This window comes from Micrasema longulum, unplaced genomic scaffold (assembly GCF_059751315.1).
Source record: "Micrasema longulum isolate JH-2025_06_02 unplaced genomic scaffold, ASM5975131v1 h1tg002071l, whole genome shotgun sequence".
NCBI lineage: Eukaryota > Metazoa > Arthropoda > Insecta > Trichoptera > Brachycentridae > Micrasema > Micrasema longulum.
Window position 1 is genome coordinate 131,217 of NW_028279238.1, and position 19,476 is coordinate 150,692.

At 33.3% G+C, this 19,476-nt stretch overlaps 1 protein-coding gene across 1 annotated transcript; it reads right to left on the reverse strand.

The window, feature by feature from the left end:
- Positions 1-3,690: 3,690 nt before the first annotated feature.
- Positions 3,691-19,160, reverse strand: LOC148273107 (dual specificity tyrosine-phosphorylation-regulated kinase 2-like). Its single transcript, XM_088239130.1, has 7 exons — positions 19,155-19,160; positions 13,761-13,917; positions 12,919-13,104; positions 10,608-10,710; positions 8,521-8,665; positions 8,050-8,128; positions 3,691-4,950 (listed from the first exon to the last, which is right to left on the reverse strand). Exons 1-7 carry the CDS (start codon positions 19,158-19,160, stop codon positions 4,820-4,822), a joined length of 807 nt encoding a protein of 268 aa, XP_088095256.1. The 3' UTR covers positions 3,691-4,819.
- Between the last annotated feature and the right edge of the window lie 316 nt (positions 19,161-19,476).

Below are 19,476 nucleotides of genomic sequence, written 5' to 3' on the forward strand. Positions count from 1 at the left end.
GTAAATGGCCATTAACGTCTATTTTATTTAGTTGAGTAGAATCAATCGGCATATTAACGCTAAAAAAGAAAGACAAAAGACATTGCTTAATTACTAAATAAAAAGGGTGTTTCTAGCCAGAAATGTCTTTTCATTGCAGTATAACATATTTTATTGTATTTTTTTTACTAAAAAGAAAATGAAAATGTTAATTTTTAAATATGTAATGTAAAATTTATTAAAATTAATATATATATTCCGTTAGGGCAAACCATAATACATAATACATACTCTCGCATAATAATATACTTAATTTTTTTAGTATTTTTCACACAGCAAATTTTTTAATTTCTGAGTTATAAAATATTTATTTTCTCCGTTTTTTGTTTTATGTAGAAGCGTCCTTCTTTCTTATGACGGCAGTATAGAAAACTATAATTTTGGTTTATTTGTAAATGTTGTATTTTTATTTCGTTATAATGGCTGTTGTTTTCTTAAATAAATATGCTTAAATGTGGCTGGTGAATTTTATAGAGCTATGATGTTTTTAACACTTTTCCTTAAAAAAAATGCAATTCGCCAAAAGTGTTGCTTACATTGTTCTGCCGATTATGACTATTGAGCCATAATCGGCATATTTGATGCTCCTTTTAATTTACAAATCTGTATATTCCCGTCCCTTTTCATCAAGTGAGGGTGAGCTAGATCCCGTTAGATCCGACGCCGAAGATTCCATGACCTTTAATATAATTTTTTATGTAATTTAAAAAACCTGACCTCTCTGTCCACAGCGCCTCTTTTAAAAGAACTTATGCATTTTTTGTATATTCCCAGCATTTTATAGGAATATCTTTTTTTCATTCTTAGGTCCTGTGATCAAAAAAAGCCAGAAATCGAGAAACTCTAATTGTAATGTAATATTACTGATTAACTTAGTTTAATACAAGTGCAATATTGCGTTCAAGTCTCCCTAGCAATAAGATTTATTTAAAACGTCTGAGTGACTTGTATTTAATTAGATTTAAGATCTAAATAGTATGGCTAAGAAAGATTTGCGCATACACAGACGATTAAAGCTAAACAATTTTTGATTTTCGGTCAAAATGTTTTTAAGGCGACAGAAAAAGATATAACGATAGTAAAAATATGTTTAGCTCAAAACGTGGACCGCTGAGAAAAGAAGACTCGGTACTTATTTATTCTATTTTATTTATTGTACGGGACAATGTATTGATAAAACGGATTTTGTGTAATGATTGAAAAATAAATGGGAATGCTTGCTAAACACCAATGAATAATTTGAAAAGAGTAATTAAACAAATGTAAATTTGTGAAATATTAGGAAAATTGGAAGAGTTGAATTGAAATGCATAGATTACTTACTGCACATAAATTAAAAAATATTTTTAAACATAGAAAATTAGAATTGTATTATTCTGAAAAGTAAGATCATAAAAAAATTGTAAGTCAGAGTCGGGTGATAGATAAATTTATAAACATTTTTCTTTTGGGTTACGACAATATTATTCTAAATAAATAATAAGTTCATTTGTAAAAGCGTTTGTTGGCTTCAAATTCATTTGCCCAGTTTCAATAAATCGTATGAAACTAGGGAAAGCCATATTCACATATGTAATCACAAATAAACCTACTCAAGTGATGTGAACGGATTTTTTTAAAAATGTATTAATTATTTATTGTCTATTAAAACATTCAAGCGTGAAATGGACAAAATCTATGCATTTCAAAATATTCCATTTCAAAATAGAAAATTCTTTGTGCATTTCAAACTATTCAATTTTGAAATAGAACAAAATCTAGGCATCCCAAATTTGAAACAGAACATAATCTAAGCATTTCAAAAGATTTGAATTTGAAATAGAGAAAATCTGTGCATTCCAAAATATTCAAATTTCAAATAGAAGAAAATCTATGCACATCAAATTATTCAAATTTCAAATAGAACGAAATCCAAGCATTTAGACAGATTAAAATTTGGATAAAAAATCAAATTTGAAATACAAAAAAAATATTAAATCAGTTCATATTTGCTAATTTTAAAAAAGCAGCTAAAAAATCAAATTTTGTGTACCGTATTTTTTGGAGCATAAAACAAGTTTTTACTCTGAAAATTCGACTAAAAATTGGAGTGTGTTTTATGGTTCGATGCGTCTTATCGTCTGCAAAATGTCGGTAAACACAAAACCATATATCAAAAATTGTAAGATTGAATATTTTTGGTAACGTAATTTTTTGAAAACCGTTTTTGTTCAGTTATAAAAACGAAAAGAGGAAAAATAAAAATGCTACCAAAAAATTGAAAACAAAATGATATGATTATCAAGAAATAGATTTATCTTTTTTTCATTATAATTTTTTAGTTAGAAAGATTTTTTTATGAAAAGGTTTTACTTGATTTTTACTAAATGCAGTACAAAATATTACAAATTTTAATTATAGTTAAAAAATACATTAAAAAATTGGCAGGTTCTTGTAAGAAGCAGTCTTTCGTGTTAAGATATCAAAACTTATAAATAGCTTAAGAAGAGGTAAAAAAAAAAGAAGATTTTTAAGATAGTGCTTAGATGGATATTTAAAAACCCACCCTGGCACATTGAAGGCCAGTCGCTCGATCATGAGTAATAGTTGAAAATCATAAATAATTGTAAAAATTTAGAATTAGTTTTCCTTTTTATAGAATTGTTACTATTACTTCTGATTTTTATTTATTACCGAAGATCAAAGGGCCTTAGTTAAATGTAAAGATTGAAAATGACATTCAATAGTTTGCAAAACATGAAGACTTATAGTATTTTAAAGTGAAGTGCAAAAACTACACAAGATGACTGAATTTACAAAACAAAAATCCAAAAATTAGTCAAGTAAACAATAAAACATTAAAATCAGTCATTATTAAATCATAAAAAACACAAATGGTTTTTAATTGTGATTTTTAAATAATAAATTTAGGACGAAACTCATTTAATACAATTTTCAAAAATGTCTTATAATAATGTATGACCAATATTTTAACTGCTTTATTGAATTAAAAATGGCAGACTGCGATGTCATTGGTTCCAGAAGTACTTCTACAATATTCTAGAATCAATATAAAAACAAAACTTTATAATATTTACACGTTTGTAAAGAAATAGACTGCATAAAAAAAACTTACAAACAAATATTGACTTTTTAAAAGAACTTTCGGTTAATTATTTTATACTTAGTTCAATTTAGTATAAAAAAGATTGTCACACACACATGGATGATACTCACTATTATACGCATGCTCGCGCGCGTGCGGACATAAGCGCGAGACATCACATCGCGCAGAAATTCAATAATAATTTTCAAACAATAAACAAAAAACATTATTATTCGTAAACGAAAAATAAACAAATTAATATTTGATTAATTATTAAGTTCAGTCAAATATTACGAAGCTCAATTTTTTTTAGCGCCACCTTTCCATTTCCAAGGTGAGATATTATTAATTTAAAGTAACGTAAGTATATATTGCATTGTCTTATAGTATGTATGTAATCACGTACACACTAACACGAGGGTCAATTGTAACAACACCAATACACTCTCGGCAGATAGTGGGCGCTTCGTGAATACGATTATTAAAATACATTGTTATTCTTCTAATGATTATTTCCATATTATTTCTAGGCATCCGACTTCACATCTTTTCTTCAAAAAACACTCTTTGTAATCCTTCGTGCCATTGTGGAGAACCGTGCGCGTACTCGGAAACGTTTCAATGCTCCGGACGTCTGCGTGTCCACATTCTCCACTTGTTTTATCATCCGCTCGATCCTAAAGCGCACCACACTGAAGCGTACGGCTACAAAGATAATATACGCAGAAAAGTCAATTAATATAACAGTGAACATTTTTATGCTAGGATATATAATCAGCGAGTGAGGAAATGCATTATGAGGCTAGTCGACCCGGTCAACCTGTCACAAAACGCTTTAGAATCCAACGGATTTAAAACGAGTCCGATCGATTCCTTCCGAACCATTCCAAGAGATCAAGCTTAAACGAGATCGAAATCTCTGTCAAATGAGCCGTATCGGTCGTCGATACTCGCGTCCAGTATGTCCAAGTCGAAGGAGCGGTCCATATTCAGGCTGTGGCGGAAGCAGCGCTCGTCCTCCGAGTCGAAGTTCAGGTCGAAGCGGCTCGCGCTCTTCCTCGAGTTGCGGCGGAGATACCCGGAGGTCTTAGGCTCCATCCGGTCCAGGCGCTTGGCGAGGTCCTCGTCCAAGTCCAGGTCGCGGAACGGCTTGAGCTCCGTCTGGTCCCCCTCCGGGTCGGCGGAGCGCCCGGCGTCCAGGGACTTCTGGCGGCGGTGGTTGCACCGGCGGGCGCGCTTGCGAGCGTACTTGGCGTCGGCCTGGAACGCTCCGCCCTGCGTCACGGCCCCGGGGCTGCTGTCGTCGCTGGCCTCCCGCGCGGACGACGCGGTGCCGAGGCGGCAGAAGTCGCCCTCGGTGATGTAACTGCGGGAAGACTTCAGCATCTTGTCGGCGTAGTCGTTGGACTCGCAAAAGTTGCTGAGCTGGCTCCGGGACGAGCCGGAGTCGAGGGATTCGGAGAAATTGGAACGTTGGTTGCGCAGTTCTCGGCGCAGACTGACACTTTTCCGTCTTCCTTCGGCTTCCCCGAAGCTCCGGCGCTCTCCTTCGCACTCGGAGAAGTACTTCCTCCTCGCTTGGGGCTCGTCCTCGCCGGGCTTGGCGTCGTAGTTCCGCCTGTCGTCGCTGTCGTCCTTGGGCTGGCTGAAGGAGGGCCGGCAGGCGCGCGGCGGCTCTCCCTCGTCCCAGAAGGGCTAGGAGGGTGCGGGCTGCTCGGCGGGGGGCGCGGGGGCCGGCGCCGCCCCCTGCCCCGACGGGGACGACACGGGGGACAGGAGGGGGAACAGGCTGCAGGGGGGCAACATACAGCGTGCCCGCGGTGTTTCTGCAAAACAACACCCAGTATTAGAGTATTATTGTTGTGTTAGGATTTCATTGACACATCTCTTGCAGGAAGATAGTCATAATAATAATTTAGTATCTTATAAGTTCCTATCAAGTCCCCTCTCTTCAGTCGTACTTCTGATGTAATAATAATATTTGTCTGATTAATATAGCGCCATTTTTGTGAAAATCACCTCAAGGGCGCTTTACAATTGGATACTGAAACTTACATTCTAACCGAGCTAAAGTGACATATTATATTTTTTGATTTAAAATTGATGGTATGATAATCTAAAGAAGTGAGATTTTATTTGTGACTGGCGATGATTCGTAAGTTTAAAGGCAATCGGTTCCAGGCAGAGGGTGCGGCAACGGCAAAAGCACGATTTCCGAATCTAGTGTTTGGAGGGTGCCGGATTTTGACGAGTTTTCCTCTACCTGGATCAAATGCTGATCTAAGAGTAGATTTTCTTTGACTTGTATTTTCCCTAATACAAAGGTCCGATAGGTATCTTGGAGCCATTTCATGAAGGGATTTGAGTACTGTTCAGCAAAGCTTGTATTTTTTTATCTCTGGACTTTTTAACCTGTGCAAACCTCGAAGTTGTGAGATGTGAGAATATTTTAAAACTTTAAATTTATTTCAACAGAGCGGGAAAACATTTTTGAGACGGGAATATGAAAGTCTAGGCATTTACAGGGCTTACGACCTGTCATTTGCTGGTTTTGGTGGCCATTTTACACACTGTGTAATATTCACCATTCTGCCCATGTTTGAACATCCACATTTCCTCAACTCTTCCATCTGTTGACTTTTGTGAAGTTAAAGAGCTGAAACCTTTACCACGTGGGTGAGATTCATCCGGCTGAACCAAATCACCTACTAGGCAACGCCTGAAAACAATTTTCCAATTTTTATACCTCTTCTTTTACCAGGTAGTTAATTCAAATGAATAACTCCCTAGGGAGGAAATTCAGCCAGTCTGCAAGCATTTGGACATACTCAAACATTGTTGTATATTTTTTACTCCCGTAATAAGCCTTGCTGCTGCATTGTAAGTCCTAGTGCTTTTAATCTACCATGGTGGGGCATCCTTTTGAGTAGTTTAGGAATTTTCATAGCTTCGTCCATATTAAATTAATTTAGTAGAAATATTAATATGAGGAACTTCGTTAGAACTTCAAACTATGTATGTAATGACAGGTCTTGTAAATGACTAAATTTCCATATACCCTTTTATTATTATTATTATGGATAACTTATATAGCGCCATTTTCGTAATAAAATACCTCAAGGGCGCTTTACATAGTGATTCTATTGTTAAATTAATTTAATTGAAGCTTTTAAATTTGTAATTTAATTAAAACAATTTATTTTGTTGTCACATGCTACGGATTTATTCAAATGATTTAGAGAACAAGTGGGTTTTAAGTTTTTTCCGAAACATCACTTCACTTTCATAGCCTCGCACCTCTGCTGGGAGAGCATTCCATGCCATAGGGCCTGCGACCGCAAATGCGCGTTCACTAAATTTAGTGCGCCGTTTGCGTAGAGGTATAATAACTTTTCCTCTCGCCGTAGACGTAGCCGATCTAAGCGTGAGACGCCTGTCAGCTAGTTCATCTGGAATGCATAGTTCCCTTAGATATTCCGGAGCCGAGTTGTGCAGTGACTTATACATAAGCCAACAGAGTTTGTTTTCGACCCTCTGTGGAAAACGTAGCCAGTGTAGTTCCCGAAGTAGTGGAGTGATGTTAAAAAATGTTTTCCCTCTGTGTCAAAATAAGTAATCACTATCTTTTTTCATAAATAAATCTCCAATTCTATTTCCGTATTCAATAAACAACAATCAACTGGAAAAAGTCACAGAGATTCGAGATCTTGGTGTCATATTTAACGAAAAACTTGAATTCAAAAGCCACATCAACCACATTTCTTTTAAAAGTATGAAAACTTTGGGTTTCATTCTTAGAACTAGAATCAGATAAAATAATGAAACTCTTGTATATATCCTTGGTTAGAAGCCAATTAGAGCACAACTCTACTATATGGTCCCTATAATGAAAATTTTTGACATTCATTAATTTCAAATAGAATAAGTTAACTACATGTCTTTGTGAAATTCTTTGAATTAACCTACTCTGGAGAATCACAGGAAAATAACTAACTTAATATTTTTGTATAAACTCTGTACCTCAGAGGCAAACGGATGCAAATCCAAAATTTGATGAAATGACATTTCGATTTTCGTATCCAGTTTATGATTATGTCGATTGATTTTTTTAAATTTTTTTTTTATTTTTTATTTATTTATTTAGTTCTATGTATTACATAGTCTAATATATATTTACAACACAATATTTACATCTATACTTATTCTAACATTATTTATCACTATTATACACTTAGTATCCTAATTTATAATATTAACTGTTTCATACGTACATTTTCATTAATTATATTCACTATTTACACTATTTACTACCTAATATTTTTAACATATTTACTTTTTACATTTAATTTTAAATATATTTACATTAATTTCATTTTTTATGCTTTCTGGCATTTCTTCAAATAGTTTTATTCCCTTGTACATGCGGCAGTTCTGGGACATTGCTTTTGATTTCTTTTCCAGTCTTATATTTTTAGATCCTCTTGTTGCATAGTTATGAAAGAACTCATTATTTTTTAGTTTATTTTGAAAATATCTCGGAACTATTCCTTTAATAATTTTGTTTATTTCATTGGCAACATTGAATTTGATTCTTTGATCAATTGTCATGATATCTAGAAGTTGAATCATTTTCTTAACATTTTGAAGAAATTTAAGTCTTATAATGAATGAACCAATGTATGAAAATACAAATTAACATTCTGATTAATTGTTATTTATTAGAAATCACTTAGAGAAACTAGATTCTTTAGGCTATTGTTGAACATTTGACGTTTGGATTTGCATCCGTCTGCCTCTGAGGAACAGAAATCATTAATTCTAAATTTGATTGTTGCGAACTTCTGGATGTATTAAATATCAACATACCAAGACGTAGAACTAGGCAAAATAATAATTTTAAGATAAATAAGCAATTTGATTCTTACCAGTGGTACCAGGTTGAACCAGTTTACATTTCGAAGGAACTGGAGCCTTAAAGCTATATATTTGGTTCATTTGGGTATCCTGAAATGGTAAAAAAAACAATGTTTTAAATTTTATACTTCATAAGATATAAAGTATTGATTAGCACGATTTCAATATAATTAACTATCAAAAAAAACTGTGAAAAATTTCTCTTGCCGTGACGTCGTGTCGGGGTAAGCAAATGACAAGTTAGTGTTTAAAACTTTCTGAATATTTTGCTAATTATCTCTGTTTATTAAGCTAGTCTTCTTTGTTTAGTCTCAAATGTAAAATATTTCAAAAAAGTATATTGTTAAGTGTCCTCGGCACGGGTAACCCAAGTGAGGTCACATTATTTAAATTATTAATGATAGTTTGTAAGAGAAAAATATGAATAAATAAATAAATGAAAAAATTATGTATTTTATATTAGGGATAGATCAGTAGGCGACCTGTTGCGGGGTTTCGTGGCGGGCTTGGTGAGGGCAGCGGAAGGTCACGATGGGGTCAGGCGGCCTCGGGAGGCGTCTCCGCAGCCAGGTATGGCGCAGGGCTGCAGAGGGCGTCATCCGATACACCGGGTCCCAAACCAGGCATCTGCAAACAAGCGTCGTTATATCATTCCACCGCAGTCAACTAATTTTAAGACTGCTTAAAGAACCCTCATAGTAAAATTAAAAAATAACTAATATTTGATACGGGCACGCTAACGAAGGCTGCTTGTCTGTACTCCAATAATATGAAATTCAAATTCATCTCGTAATTTCCAAATAAGTCCAAATGACCAAAATTCAATACTAACCAGCTCCAGCAAAGTCAAGGCGCACGGAAGGAATGCGGTAATATATTTTGACGTTAGCCAGTTGAGTTTAAAAAAATTAGCACCTCGATATTAAAAACAAAATACATTCATGAATATTGACCAGCTAATTTTTATCTTAACTCAACCGGACATTTTTTTCGTACACTTTGAACGTAGACCCCCAACGGTACATATATTTAGAATTAAAAACTTTAATGGCCTCCTTACAAAAATCAAGAAAACCGAGGTTTAGTTTTTTTTAAATTAAATAAATAGTCTGTGGGTTATACATATATATTTTTATATATTTGGATAATTTATACAGCGCCATTTTTGTGAAAATCATCTCAAGTGCGCTGAACAATAAAAAATATCCCAGCACATCTTGCAGCTACAGAGCGCATGAACGGTTGAGATTCTAGTTCCTCGTCTCTAATTATGATATATGGAAACTAGATTCCAGCAAGTCTTGCAGCTACAGAGCGCAGAGACAGTAAGAAATCCAGCCCCTATTTACATTTTTTTTATTTTTTTTATTTGACAATGAAGTATAGGGTGATATTTAAAAAAAAAATTATAAAAATTGAAGTTAGATTACAAGACTTGCAGCTACTGAGTGCATGGACGGTTGGAATTCTAGACCCCTACTAAATTTAGATATTTGATAGTATTTACCTATTGAAGCTAGATTACTAATCGTCTTGCAGCTACAGAGTGCATGGACGAATGAAATTCTAGCAACTTAAAATTATCAATAAATTTACAAAAATAAACATTGAGCATAATAGTAAATTTGTAAAGTATTCATGCTAAAGAGTGATTATGATATATAGAAGTTAGATTACAACAAGTCTTGCAGCTACTAAGCGCATGGACGGTTGGAATTCTAGACCCCATTTACTATCTAAAAAGGTCCAATGTTGTAAATTGCAAAAATATTGTGTTAGACTATGTTTATCATAGTACTAAATAAAATTAATTAAAAATAAACAATGTTTTGAGTATCCCTAGGGAGTTATTAAGATTTAATTTTGTTGCAACAGAGAGGGAAAACATTATGGCCACTTACACCAGCCAATGGCAGGCCCTGTAAATGTCTAGACTTCCATATTCCTTTCTTAAAAATGTTTTCCCTTTCTGCTGCAACAAATGTAATTAGAAAGTTCAGTGCTATGGGAAATTTTCTACATTTTTTTTCTTACATGTGGTAAAAATTAGAGTATATCATTGTACAGCGAAGTATCTCTAAAATGTATGAAAAAGTTGATAAAAATGGACAAACTACATCACAAGTTCTTCCAAATCAACCAATGATAGTGTTGTGATAGATTTCCGGGAAGCCAACTACTTGAATAGAATTTGTGATGTCGCTGGCGGAGTAATTTCAAAATTATAAAAATTCATGGCGCTGATAATGCAATACATTTTTTTTTTAAATTTTAACAGTTTGGATAGTCTATTAACAAAACAAAACCACTGAATTTTCTTGTTGAAGAGAGGAAGAGACCAAAACTTGTAATCCAAGCATGGAAAAGATCCAACTCTCTCAGTGGACTGTTCAGATAGTATGATTGAACCCTCAGCTTTAGCCAAAATCTACTAGGTGGAAACTCAGAAACGAAAAAATATTGCAATGAAAAACCAAAATTATGTCAATCTTGCCAGGAATCAAACCAGGACCTCAGACATTGTAGGTTTCTGAGAAGACACTGTTGATATTATAGTGAGTATTTTTACCTTTTGATAAAGTCTAAGAAGTGTGGATCTTGGCAGCCTTTGAGAACTGTCTTGAGGTCTTTAGAGCCAGGAGGTCCACGGACCTTCCCTCTTCTCGAAACACCTGAAAAATCAATCAAAATAAAGTTTAATAAAACAACTTTGTTTTAAACCACTTTCTAACGACTGGTTTCAAAGCTACACAAGCTTTTGTATCACGATATAAAGTACACCTTGATACAGAAGCTTGTTGTTAAAAAAAGCTGTTTTATATTTTTTATATTATAATGAATAAACACAATGGTAGCTCTTCAAATATAAATTTTATAAAATAAGATATAATTATAATGAGGAAATATCGGAATATCGTAAGGTTCGAACCATCAGTAGGGTCGCAGTGAGTCACATCTTGCTAGAGGGTATGATTCTATTAAATGCTGCGAATGCCCAGTTGCATTTCACCAGCTACACTACTGACTAGTCCAACTCGTTAGCGTCCACGTCGCGAACCTTGGGCAATAGGATCACACGCATAACGATGTGATCACAGCAGATAACGAGAGGATGGAAGGCGTTTTCGTTTTGAAAGTTTCTGGCGCCTCGAAACCAGAACCAACCAGCTAAGAGCTAAGGGAAGGTAACGCGGACAGAAAAATCCACCAGAGAAGGGAACGGGAAACCACTCTGGTCATTTTTTCCCAGAAATCACTATGGCGAGTACATCCAACAAGCAGTTGTCCTGGCCTCGGTCGAGATGCTTTCGCTGTAGTGATCGCCAACGTCGGGGGGACCTACATACTACGAATACCGATAAAAATATATGAAATGGATTTACAATAATTGTATTTTCAAAATCAATATGGATATTGTGGAGAAATGTTTTCATACATAAATTTTAAAAAATACGTCGCTAGAAAAACGCAACATGTTGGGCCTTGACAGTTGTGATGTCAAGATTCGTAACAATATTCTAGACAAATTTGAATGGGCAGGAACAAATAAACATGAATCGTGATGTACTTATTTATATATTTATTTTAAAGAAACAAACAGTCGACAATGATATAATAACATTTTTTAAAAAAATACAGTTTAAAGACAGACCAGCAAAGTTTCTAAATAAAAATCATACATATTATTAAATTGTGTTACAACAAAAGGATGTGTATTAGTGTGTAAGTAAGTGATTAGGAAGGTGCATCATTAAATAGTAAGTGGGATTGTATCGCAGCCAGAAATAATAAGTCTTAATTTATTTTTAAATAAATTAAAGAGTATGTAAAATATATCAATAAATGAGAAAAAAACATTATAGTTAGAGCAAGAACGATAGAGGAAAGAGTGTTGTGCACAGTTAGTGCTGCAGACTGGCAGATGGAATAAATACTTATTTCTTGTCACGCGAAAGGGGACATTAAGATTAATTTTGGAGAGTAGGTTAAAAGAGTCTACTTTATTATTTAATAATTTATGTAAATAGCATAATTAAGATACAGTGCGTCTATTTTCATGGGTAAAAAAAAAATCCATTTTGTTTGGCAGATTGGCTGTAAGTACAAAGTGTTTAATTGTTTTCATAATCTAGGTATTTTAAAAATTTTCGTTTAACATTTTCAATCCTTTCTATGTTTGTTATGTGTTGTGGGCTCCACACAACGGATGCAAACTCCAAATTACTGCGTACAAAAGTATTAGGGGCGTGGCCAATAGAATGACCATTTTTGCAAGAATTCAAAATTACAAATTTAAATTTTAAAAATGCTACAAATAATTAGTAAAAACAATATTTTTTTACTGGGCAGTATTTCGTAGATAAGATTTCCCTATTACTTTTTAGAATTATTATTGTTTCCTGAAGTCTTCATTGACAAATAGTCCATATTCATTGTCATGTCTCAGCATTCTTAGAATACATGTGATAAATAATACATGTGATAAATTATACATATTGGAAAAACTGCATGTCGCGAGGCAAATTCAAAAAATTTTTTTAACTGTAATTTTAAGAATTATTACTGTATGATTTGCTGTTTTTATGAAAAGATGTATATGATGGCATGAAGACCCACAAATAAATGTTAATTATAGAACACACACATAATTATTTGTCCATTCGTAGATTGGATGGAATCAATGCTTCTCTAAAAATGTATGTTCCAAATAAGGACGCATTTACTCTGACTTCTGAGGCTGGTGCACGACCTTTCATAGGTGAATATTGTACTGATTGTAGTCAGTCAGCCATGGAAGAGTAACATTGTGGGACCAAGACAGCAAATGAACAAAAATCGACGGCACACTTGATTAAAATATATAAAATAACGTGGCCTACCTCCTCCCACTTCCGTGGAGCCGTTGGGCATAGTGGACTGCGTACAGTAGCGCGGGAGGCCCCGGCTCGTGAGGAAGGTCTTGGAACGCTTGCCCGCGTCCGTCAGCACGCGCGGCGGTACGCCCAGCAGCTCGATAATGCACGCCAGCTGGTCCGCCTCATCCTCACCGGGCAGGAGGGGGAAACCTGGAAAAGGAAACATAAATTTATAAGGAGCCTGGAATATCGTTAAGGTAACATTGAAAATGATTATGGAGCATCTTTGATTAATTTTAATATAGAATCACTCCAAAAAAAGGCATCTTACATGTGATTTGATTTTTCATTTAAAAATTCAAAATAATATGGTTGATTCGCCATACCTTTTACAAAATATCGGTTTCCGTTGTCCTCTTCGCTTTACTAGATTAAATTAACTTTTTTATATACCAACTTGTAAAAACAATTATACCACGAATTCATTCATTAGACGTACCTGTATTATTATAATGTATTATAATGGACTCAGTAGTGATGTAGACATTTTTAACTGCACGTTGCATTTTCACAGAAAATTTCTTCAAGGAGTTGATTATTTGGGATAGTTAAGATAATTAAAAGCAACAATTCAAGGAAAAGTAAAACAATAATATTTAAAGGTAAATGATGGTCATTTTGAATAGTCATCTCTCATTTCTCTTTTATTCCTTATGTATGGAAGGGTATTCTCTATTCCGCCCGTAACGGGAAACATAATTACTCACCATATTTTTAGCATACACGGTGTGGTTTTCACTTGATTTGAATTGTTTAGTTAACAACTTCATATTGGTAATGGACCGGGAGGGTTCGGAGCAACTCACCGACAAACAGCTCAGCCAGGATGCAGCCCAGGGACCACATGTCCACGGGCATGCCGTAGCGCACGCCGAGGATGACCTCGGGCGCGCGGTAGAAGCGGGACTGGATGTACGTGTACACTCTCTGATGCTCGTAGCACGAACTGCCAAAGTCAATGACCTGCGAGAAAATAAAAACAAAATGAGTCAATATGATTTTAGACAGATTAGGAAATCAAAATGTTATTATTAAAATTTAGTTTAAGAGTTAGTCCAAATTTTTGTAGACAAGGACTGGGTTCAACTCCCTGGTGAGCTGTCAATATTACATTTTAGAGAAGGTAATACAGAAGTCTAAGCATCTACAGGGCTTAAGACCTGTCAATTGCTGGTTTAAGTCTTCAAAGGTGTTTTTACATTTATATATTTACAATTATAATAATCTTCCCAATGAACTAAAAACTATTAAAAAAAATATATCAATAAATAAATTTAATGTAACTCTAAAGAAATTTTTTGAACACGTGTAAAAACTAAATTGAATTTTAATTAGTATGAATGTATTATTGTTTTATGTTTTTTCTTCACATATCCTATGTTTTTTTTTTCTCTCATGTACTCTTATTAAAAATTATATAAACTCTTTTAATAAACAACTACAACAGTGTAAGTCACTCTCCAAGCACAAGAGTTAGTCTCTATTTTGGAGAGTTACAGTGATAACATTTACTAGATGTGTAAAAGTAGATATGTATAGAATTTTTAAAAAAACATGTACTTTTTATGAAATTTATTAATAAAAAATAAAAAAATAAAAATAAAAGAAGGTGGCCACTTTACACTGTGTAACATTCACCATTCTGTCCATATTTTATATAAGCCCTGTAGATGCCTAGACTTCTGTAATACATTCTTTAAAATGTTCTTCATCTCTGTTGTAATATGTTAATTTTCAATAAGTGTTCATATTACCGCATAATTTTTCTATGTCTACCAGTTTCGAGATGTTTAACTTATTACATTAAGATGCAAATCTTAATATACAAGGTGTCCTAACACTAGACATTAAAAAAAAATGTAGTGATAGAACACCCTTAGATCTATAAAATAAATGTGTTTATAATCAGTTAAATGTTTACCGTTTTCGAGATATTTAATTTTTAAGGTTTTTTTTCGTTGATTTGTTTATTTTTTATTTCGAAATACAAAAATGTACAGTACATGAGTTTATTCGCATGAGCTAGCAAACTCATTGTGGGACAGTTACAATTAATAATATTATCAGATATAAAGATTTGTAGTTATACATAATCAAAACAAAAATGGTCATATCTCGGAGACATTTTTAAAAACAAATTGTAATATATTATTTGACATTAGCTTGCATAAGTCAAGGGTTATCGAGAAATAGTTTTAGGAATTATTTTTTTTTAATGCAAAATGATTTTTATTGGTTTGAAGTGAATAGGCAGAAGGTTATAAGGGGTAGAGGCAATGTAAAGGAGAGACCTAAATCCGAATTTAGAGGAGTGTACAGTGTACAGGGGGTAAAAGGATACAGTTATGAGATCATGTACGATGGTTGTGAACATCTCTGTTGAATTTAAGTATTAAATTAGAGTTTTATTTATTTTGAAATATTTGTAAAAAATTGTTTGTTACTTCACAAATGGGAAAATTACTAAATGGGATTATATTTGTTGTTTATTTTGCTTGAGTTACTTAAAATTATATTTCAGTGTATAAAATATATTTTTTTTTTTTTTTTTTCTATAACAATAAAATATCTAATATTTTATCACAAAAAAATAATAAGATCTATCGCATTATTGTAAGAACTTTTAATTTAATAAGTTTATCAAATATCATGAAGAAATATACCAAGATCTTTTTTTTTCAAGAAGTTAAGTGTTTTTTTTTTTTTTTATTTGTTAAGGGGACCAGGGCCTCGATTATGATGGGAAGATAAAGACGTCATACCTTCACCTTGACGGTATAGTTTAAGACAAATTCGCTCTAGCGATTACAAAGATATACTACCGAACCCCCCCCCCCCCCTTAAAGTTTTGGGAAGGTACATCGATATGAAACAAGGGGAAGCATACGCCACGGTACACATATCTACGCTCTAAAATGACATAGCTTCAAGATAGATTTTCAAAACAATTAAACGCTTTGCACTTACAGCCAATGTGCTAAACAAAACGGATTTTTTACACTTGAAAATAGACACACTTTATCTGAATTATGCTATTTATAAAAATTATTAAATAATAAAGTATACTCTTTCAACCGACTCTCCAAAATTAATATTAATGTCCCCTTTCGCGTGACAAGAAATAAGTATTTATTCCATCTGCCAGTCTGTAGCACTAACTATGCACAACACTCTTTCCTCTATCGTTCTTGCTCAAACTATAATGCTTTTTTTTTCATCTATTGATATGTTTAACATGCCCTTTAATTTATTTAAAATTAAATTAAGACTATGAATTTAATGATGCTCACGCTTACACACATCTGAACACTTACTCCCACACAAATACACCCCTACACTTACTCGCACACAAATACACACAATTTGTTGTACCAAAATTTAATATGTATGATTTTTTATTTAGAAACTTCGCTGGTCTGCCTTTAAACTGTATATTTTTATGTTATAATATCATTGTTGACTGTTTGTTTCTGTAAACTAAATAAATAAATACAAAAATACATATTTATTGGCTTAGTTTGATAGTATTTTAACAAATAATTCAAATACAAATCAAATAGTAGTGTTTCTAGTTCACAAAACGTAAGTACGCGACCTAGAACAGGTAGTAATATCTTAATCCCCAAATTAAAAACAACTACTGCACAACATCATTATACTTACAGAGGAATATTTTTATTTAATGAAATGAACGAAGAAAATAAAAAGTGCTGTCAGGAATACAATATATTTAAGAAAGAAGTGAAAAGTTACATTTATAGTTCTTCTTTGTGTAGCACTGATTAAAACCACCGTTTATAATTGTTTTTTTGTAATTTACATGTCATCCTAAAAATATTAATTATAAAAAAATAAAATTAACAAACTATTGTAAGACGCCACTCCCCATCATGTACACAAGCATTGTTTTTTTCTTTTACGTAATGTGAAACGTTAATGTTAATTAGGTATTTAATTAATATGAAAATTGTATTTAGTAGTAATATTGTATACATACAGGGTGTTCTTTAAACCCTGTCACATCCGAAACCACGATGATCGGTATGAGCAAGAAGACATATTGGTACAATAAAATATTTTTTTAGAATGACTAAAATCATAAAAAATAAAATATAGAAAAAAAACAAATGGTTGCTCACTTCTGCAGGGGAGAAAAGAGAAGTGGGAGGGGGGAGTCTGAACTGCATGGCAACGCCCCCCTCGCGTCTTCCCTGCAGAAGTAAGCGACCATTTGTTTTTTTCTATATTTTTTTTAAAAGATTTTAGTCGTTCTAAAAAAATATTTTAATGTGCCAATATGTCTTCTTTCTCATACTGATCATCGTGGTTTCGGATGTGACAGGGTTTAAAGAACACCTGTATATTTGTTATCCGAATAAAAAAATATTAAGAAAAATGTTTTTTCAAAAACCACTGAAGTTTTTAATTACAAAAATATTTATTTGAGATTGAAGAAAAAAAAATGCTACCATACTTGAAAAATTATTTGGAAAAATTCTGGCGCAATATGGCGATGAGATAAAAACAAAATGCATAAGAAAATGTTTGATCGTTTCATAGAAAAAACGTAAATATGATAACTTAATGTATCAGATATATAGGTATTATCATACTTAGAAGAGAATATATTTAGGGAGAAACGCTGATAAAATGATACGACTTTCGAAGATAATTTATGCAAATTGAAATGATGCGAAAAATGTGTAATGAATTAATCTTTTGTGCAAACAGAAGATTCTGGGAGCGTTGTGAGTTATGAGTAGGGAATTCCGATGAAAACTTCGCCGTGAGTCACGGGTCACTTTGGCATCTTGGCGACGAAAACGAGTCACAATATCGTTGGCGCTAGATTTCTCCAGTGGGTCAATTGATTTAAATTTAAACACTATGATACAACTCTATGATTCTGCATAATAACAATATATTTATTACAAATGAGCCCGTCTGAACGCAACAAATACAAGTACGTCACTGTGACGTCAGATAGCATTGAATATCATCAAAAGTAACTTATTTTGAAAATTAATTGCAACAGAGCGTGATGCGCGTTTTTAAACAATGTATTTTTTCTTATGCTTAGTTTCTGTAATAAAATCTTAATTTATCTCTAATTCTTAATATTTTATATATTTTTGACACTTGTGCAATAATATTTACACACATGTCCATCCTCATTCCATTATAACACCCACTCACCCACCCTCTCACACACTTACACCCACACAAACGCACTAGCGTGTACTGTACGAGTATTCAATGTATTTCTGTGGATATCTGTCATTAGTTTTATTCTCTGTATATTTTATTTGTTATATGTATCTACTCTCACTGCCTCTACCTTCCATGGAATCATTTCTCTACAATACCGCAGAGTGTGTGCGGACCAACTACTGCTTTACAAAATTATGACAGGAATGGTTGACTGTACAGAGCTGCTTGGTTTAATATCAATACATGTGCCAGCCAGGATTTGTAGACGGTACCACCTGTTTCATGTACCAATGAGTAAAACATCGTATGTTAAAAATGCTTTTTTTCGTAGGACTTTTTCAATGTACAATACAAAATTTAAAAATATAGATTACACAAACATCACTCTGTCAGATTTAAAATTTACACTAAAAATGTATTATGTAACTTAGTAGACATTATAATAATAAATATGTACATCTCCCCTCCCCTCCTTATCCTCTCTTCAAGCATTTTTGTCCTTATCCCGCCCGATTTACAGTAACTTAATGTTCTTAAAATAATTATTTAAAAAATCTTTGATTATTGAGTACATAAAAATAACATTTTTATATGTATAAATTGCATGTATTTATTTGATATGTAATATATTTTCTTTACTAACTTTGTATACTATGTGGAAATCTGTTATTAGTTCTGAGTTTATACACTATATCTGTTTGTTTACTAAAAATATGTATGTAGAACTGTTGATTTCCCTAATAAAATAAAAATAAAAATAAAATATTTTTTTGCATGTTGATATCCCCAATAAATAAAAAAAAAAGAGAGGGAAAAGGTCGACCTCGTGGTGTAATTAATGGTCAGCGCGTTTGCCTACCATGCGAAAGGTCTCGGGTGCGATTGCCGACATGGTTGATATGAAATATTTATTTGAAAAGGGTGTTTTCACACCAGAATATTTCATAGTCCCTGGACTGGTACCTGAGGCGTAAGACTGATTATCATACCTTCATATAGAATGATCAAGATACGCTGCGGTAGCGTGTACCGATGCAGTGCCCTATGCACCATTAGGTGCGGAAACGGAAGGGACTACGAAATATTCTAGTGTGAAAACACCCTTTTCAATAAATATTTCATTTCAACCATGTACGTGATTTCTTTATTTAACATGTTAAACATAATTTTAAATTGTACATTGGAGGATTTATTGCCAAATGGCAACTTCTTCCAACCAACTGATGATGATGATTTCACTAAATAGAGGTATTATTATTTGGTAATTTAACTTTTTTTATTTTTTGTTTTATTGCTCAAAAAACTTTTATT

Bases quoted from the DNA above. Each gene is read 5' to 3' on its own strand.
- LOC148273107 (XM_088239130.1), bottom strand. The intron at 10,711-12,918 runs GTAGGCCACGTT...TTGATTTTTCAG, and splicing joins CTCCACGGAAGTGGGAGGAG to GTGTTTCGAGAAGAGGGAAG. The intron at 8,666-10,607 runs GTAAAAATACTC...GCTTGTTTGCAG, and splicing joins TTCTTAGACTTTATCAAAAG to ATGCCTGGTTTGGGACCCGG.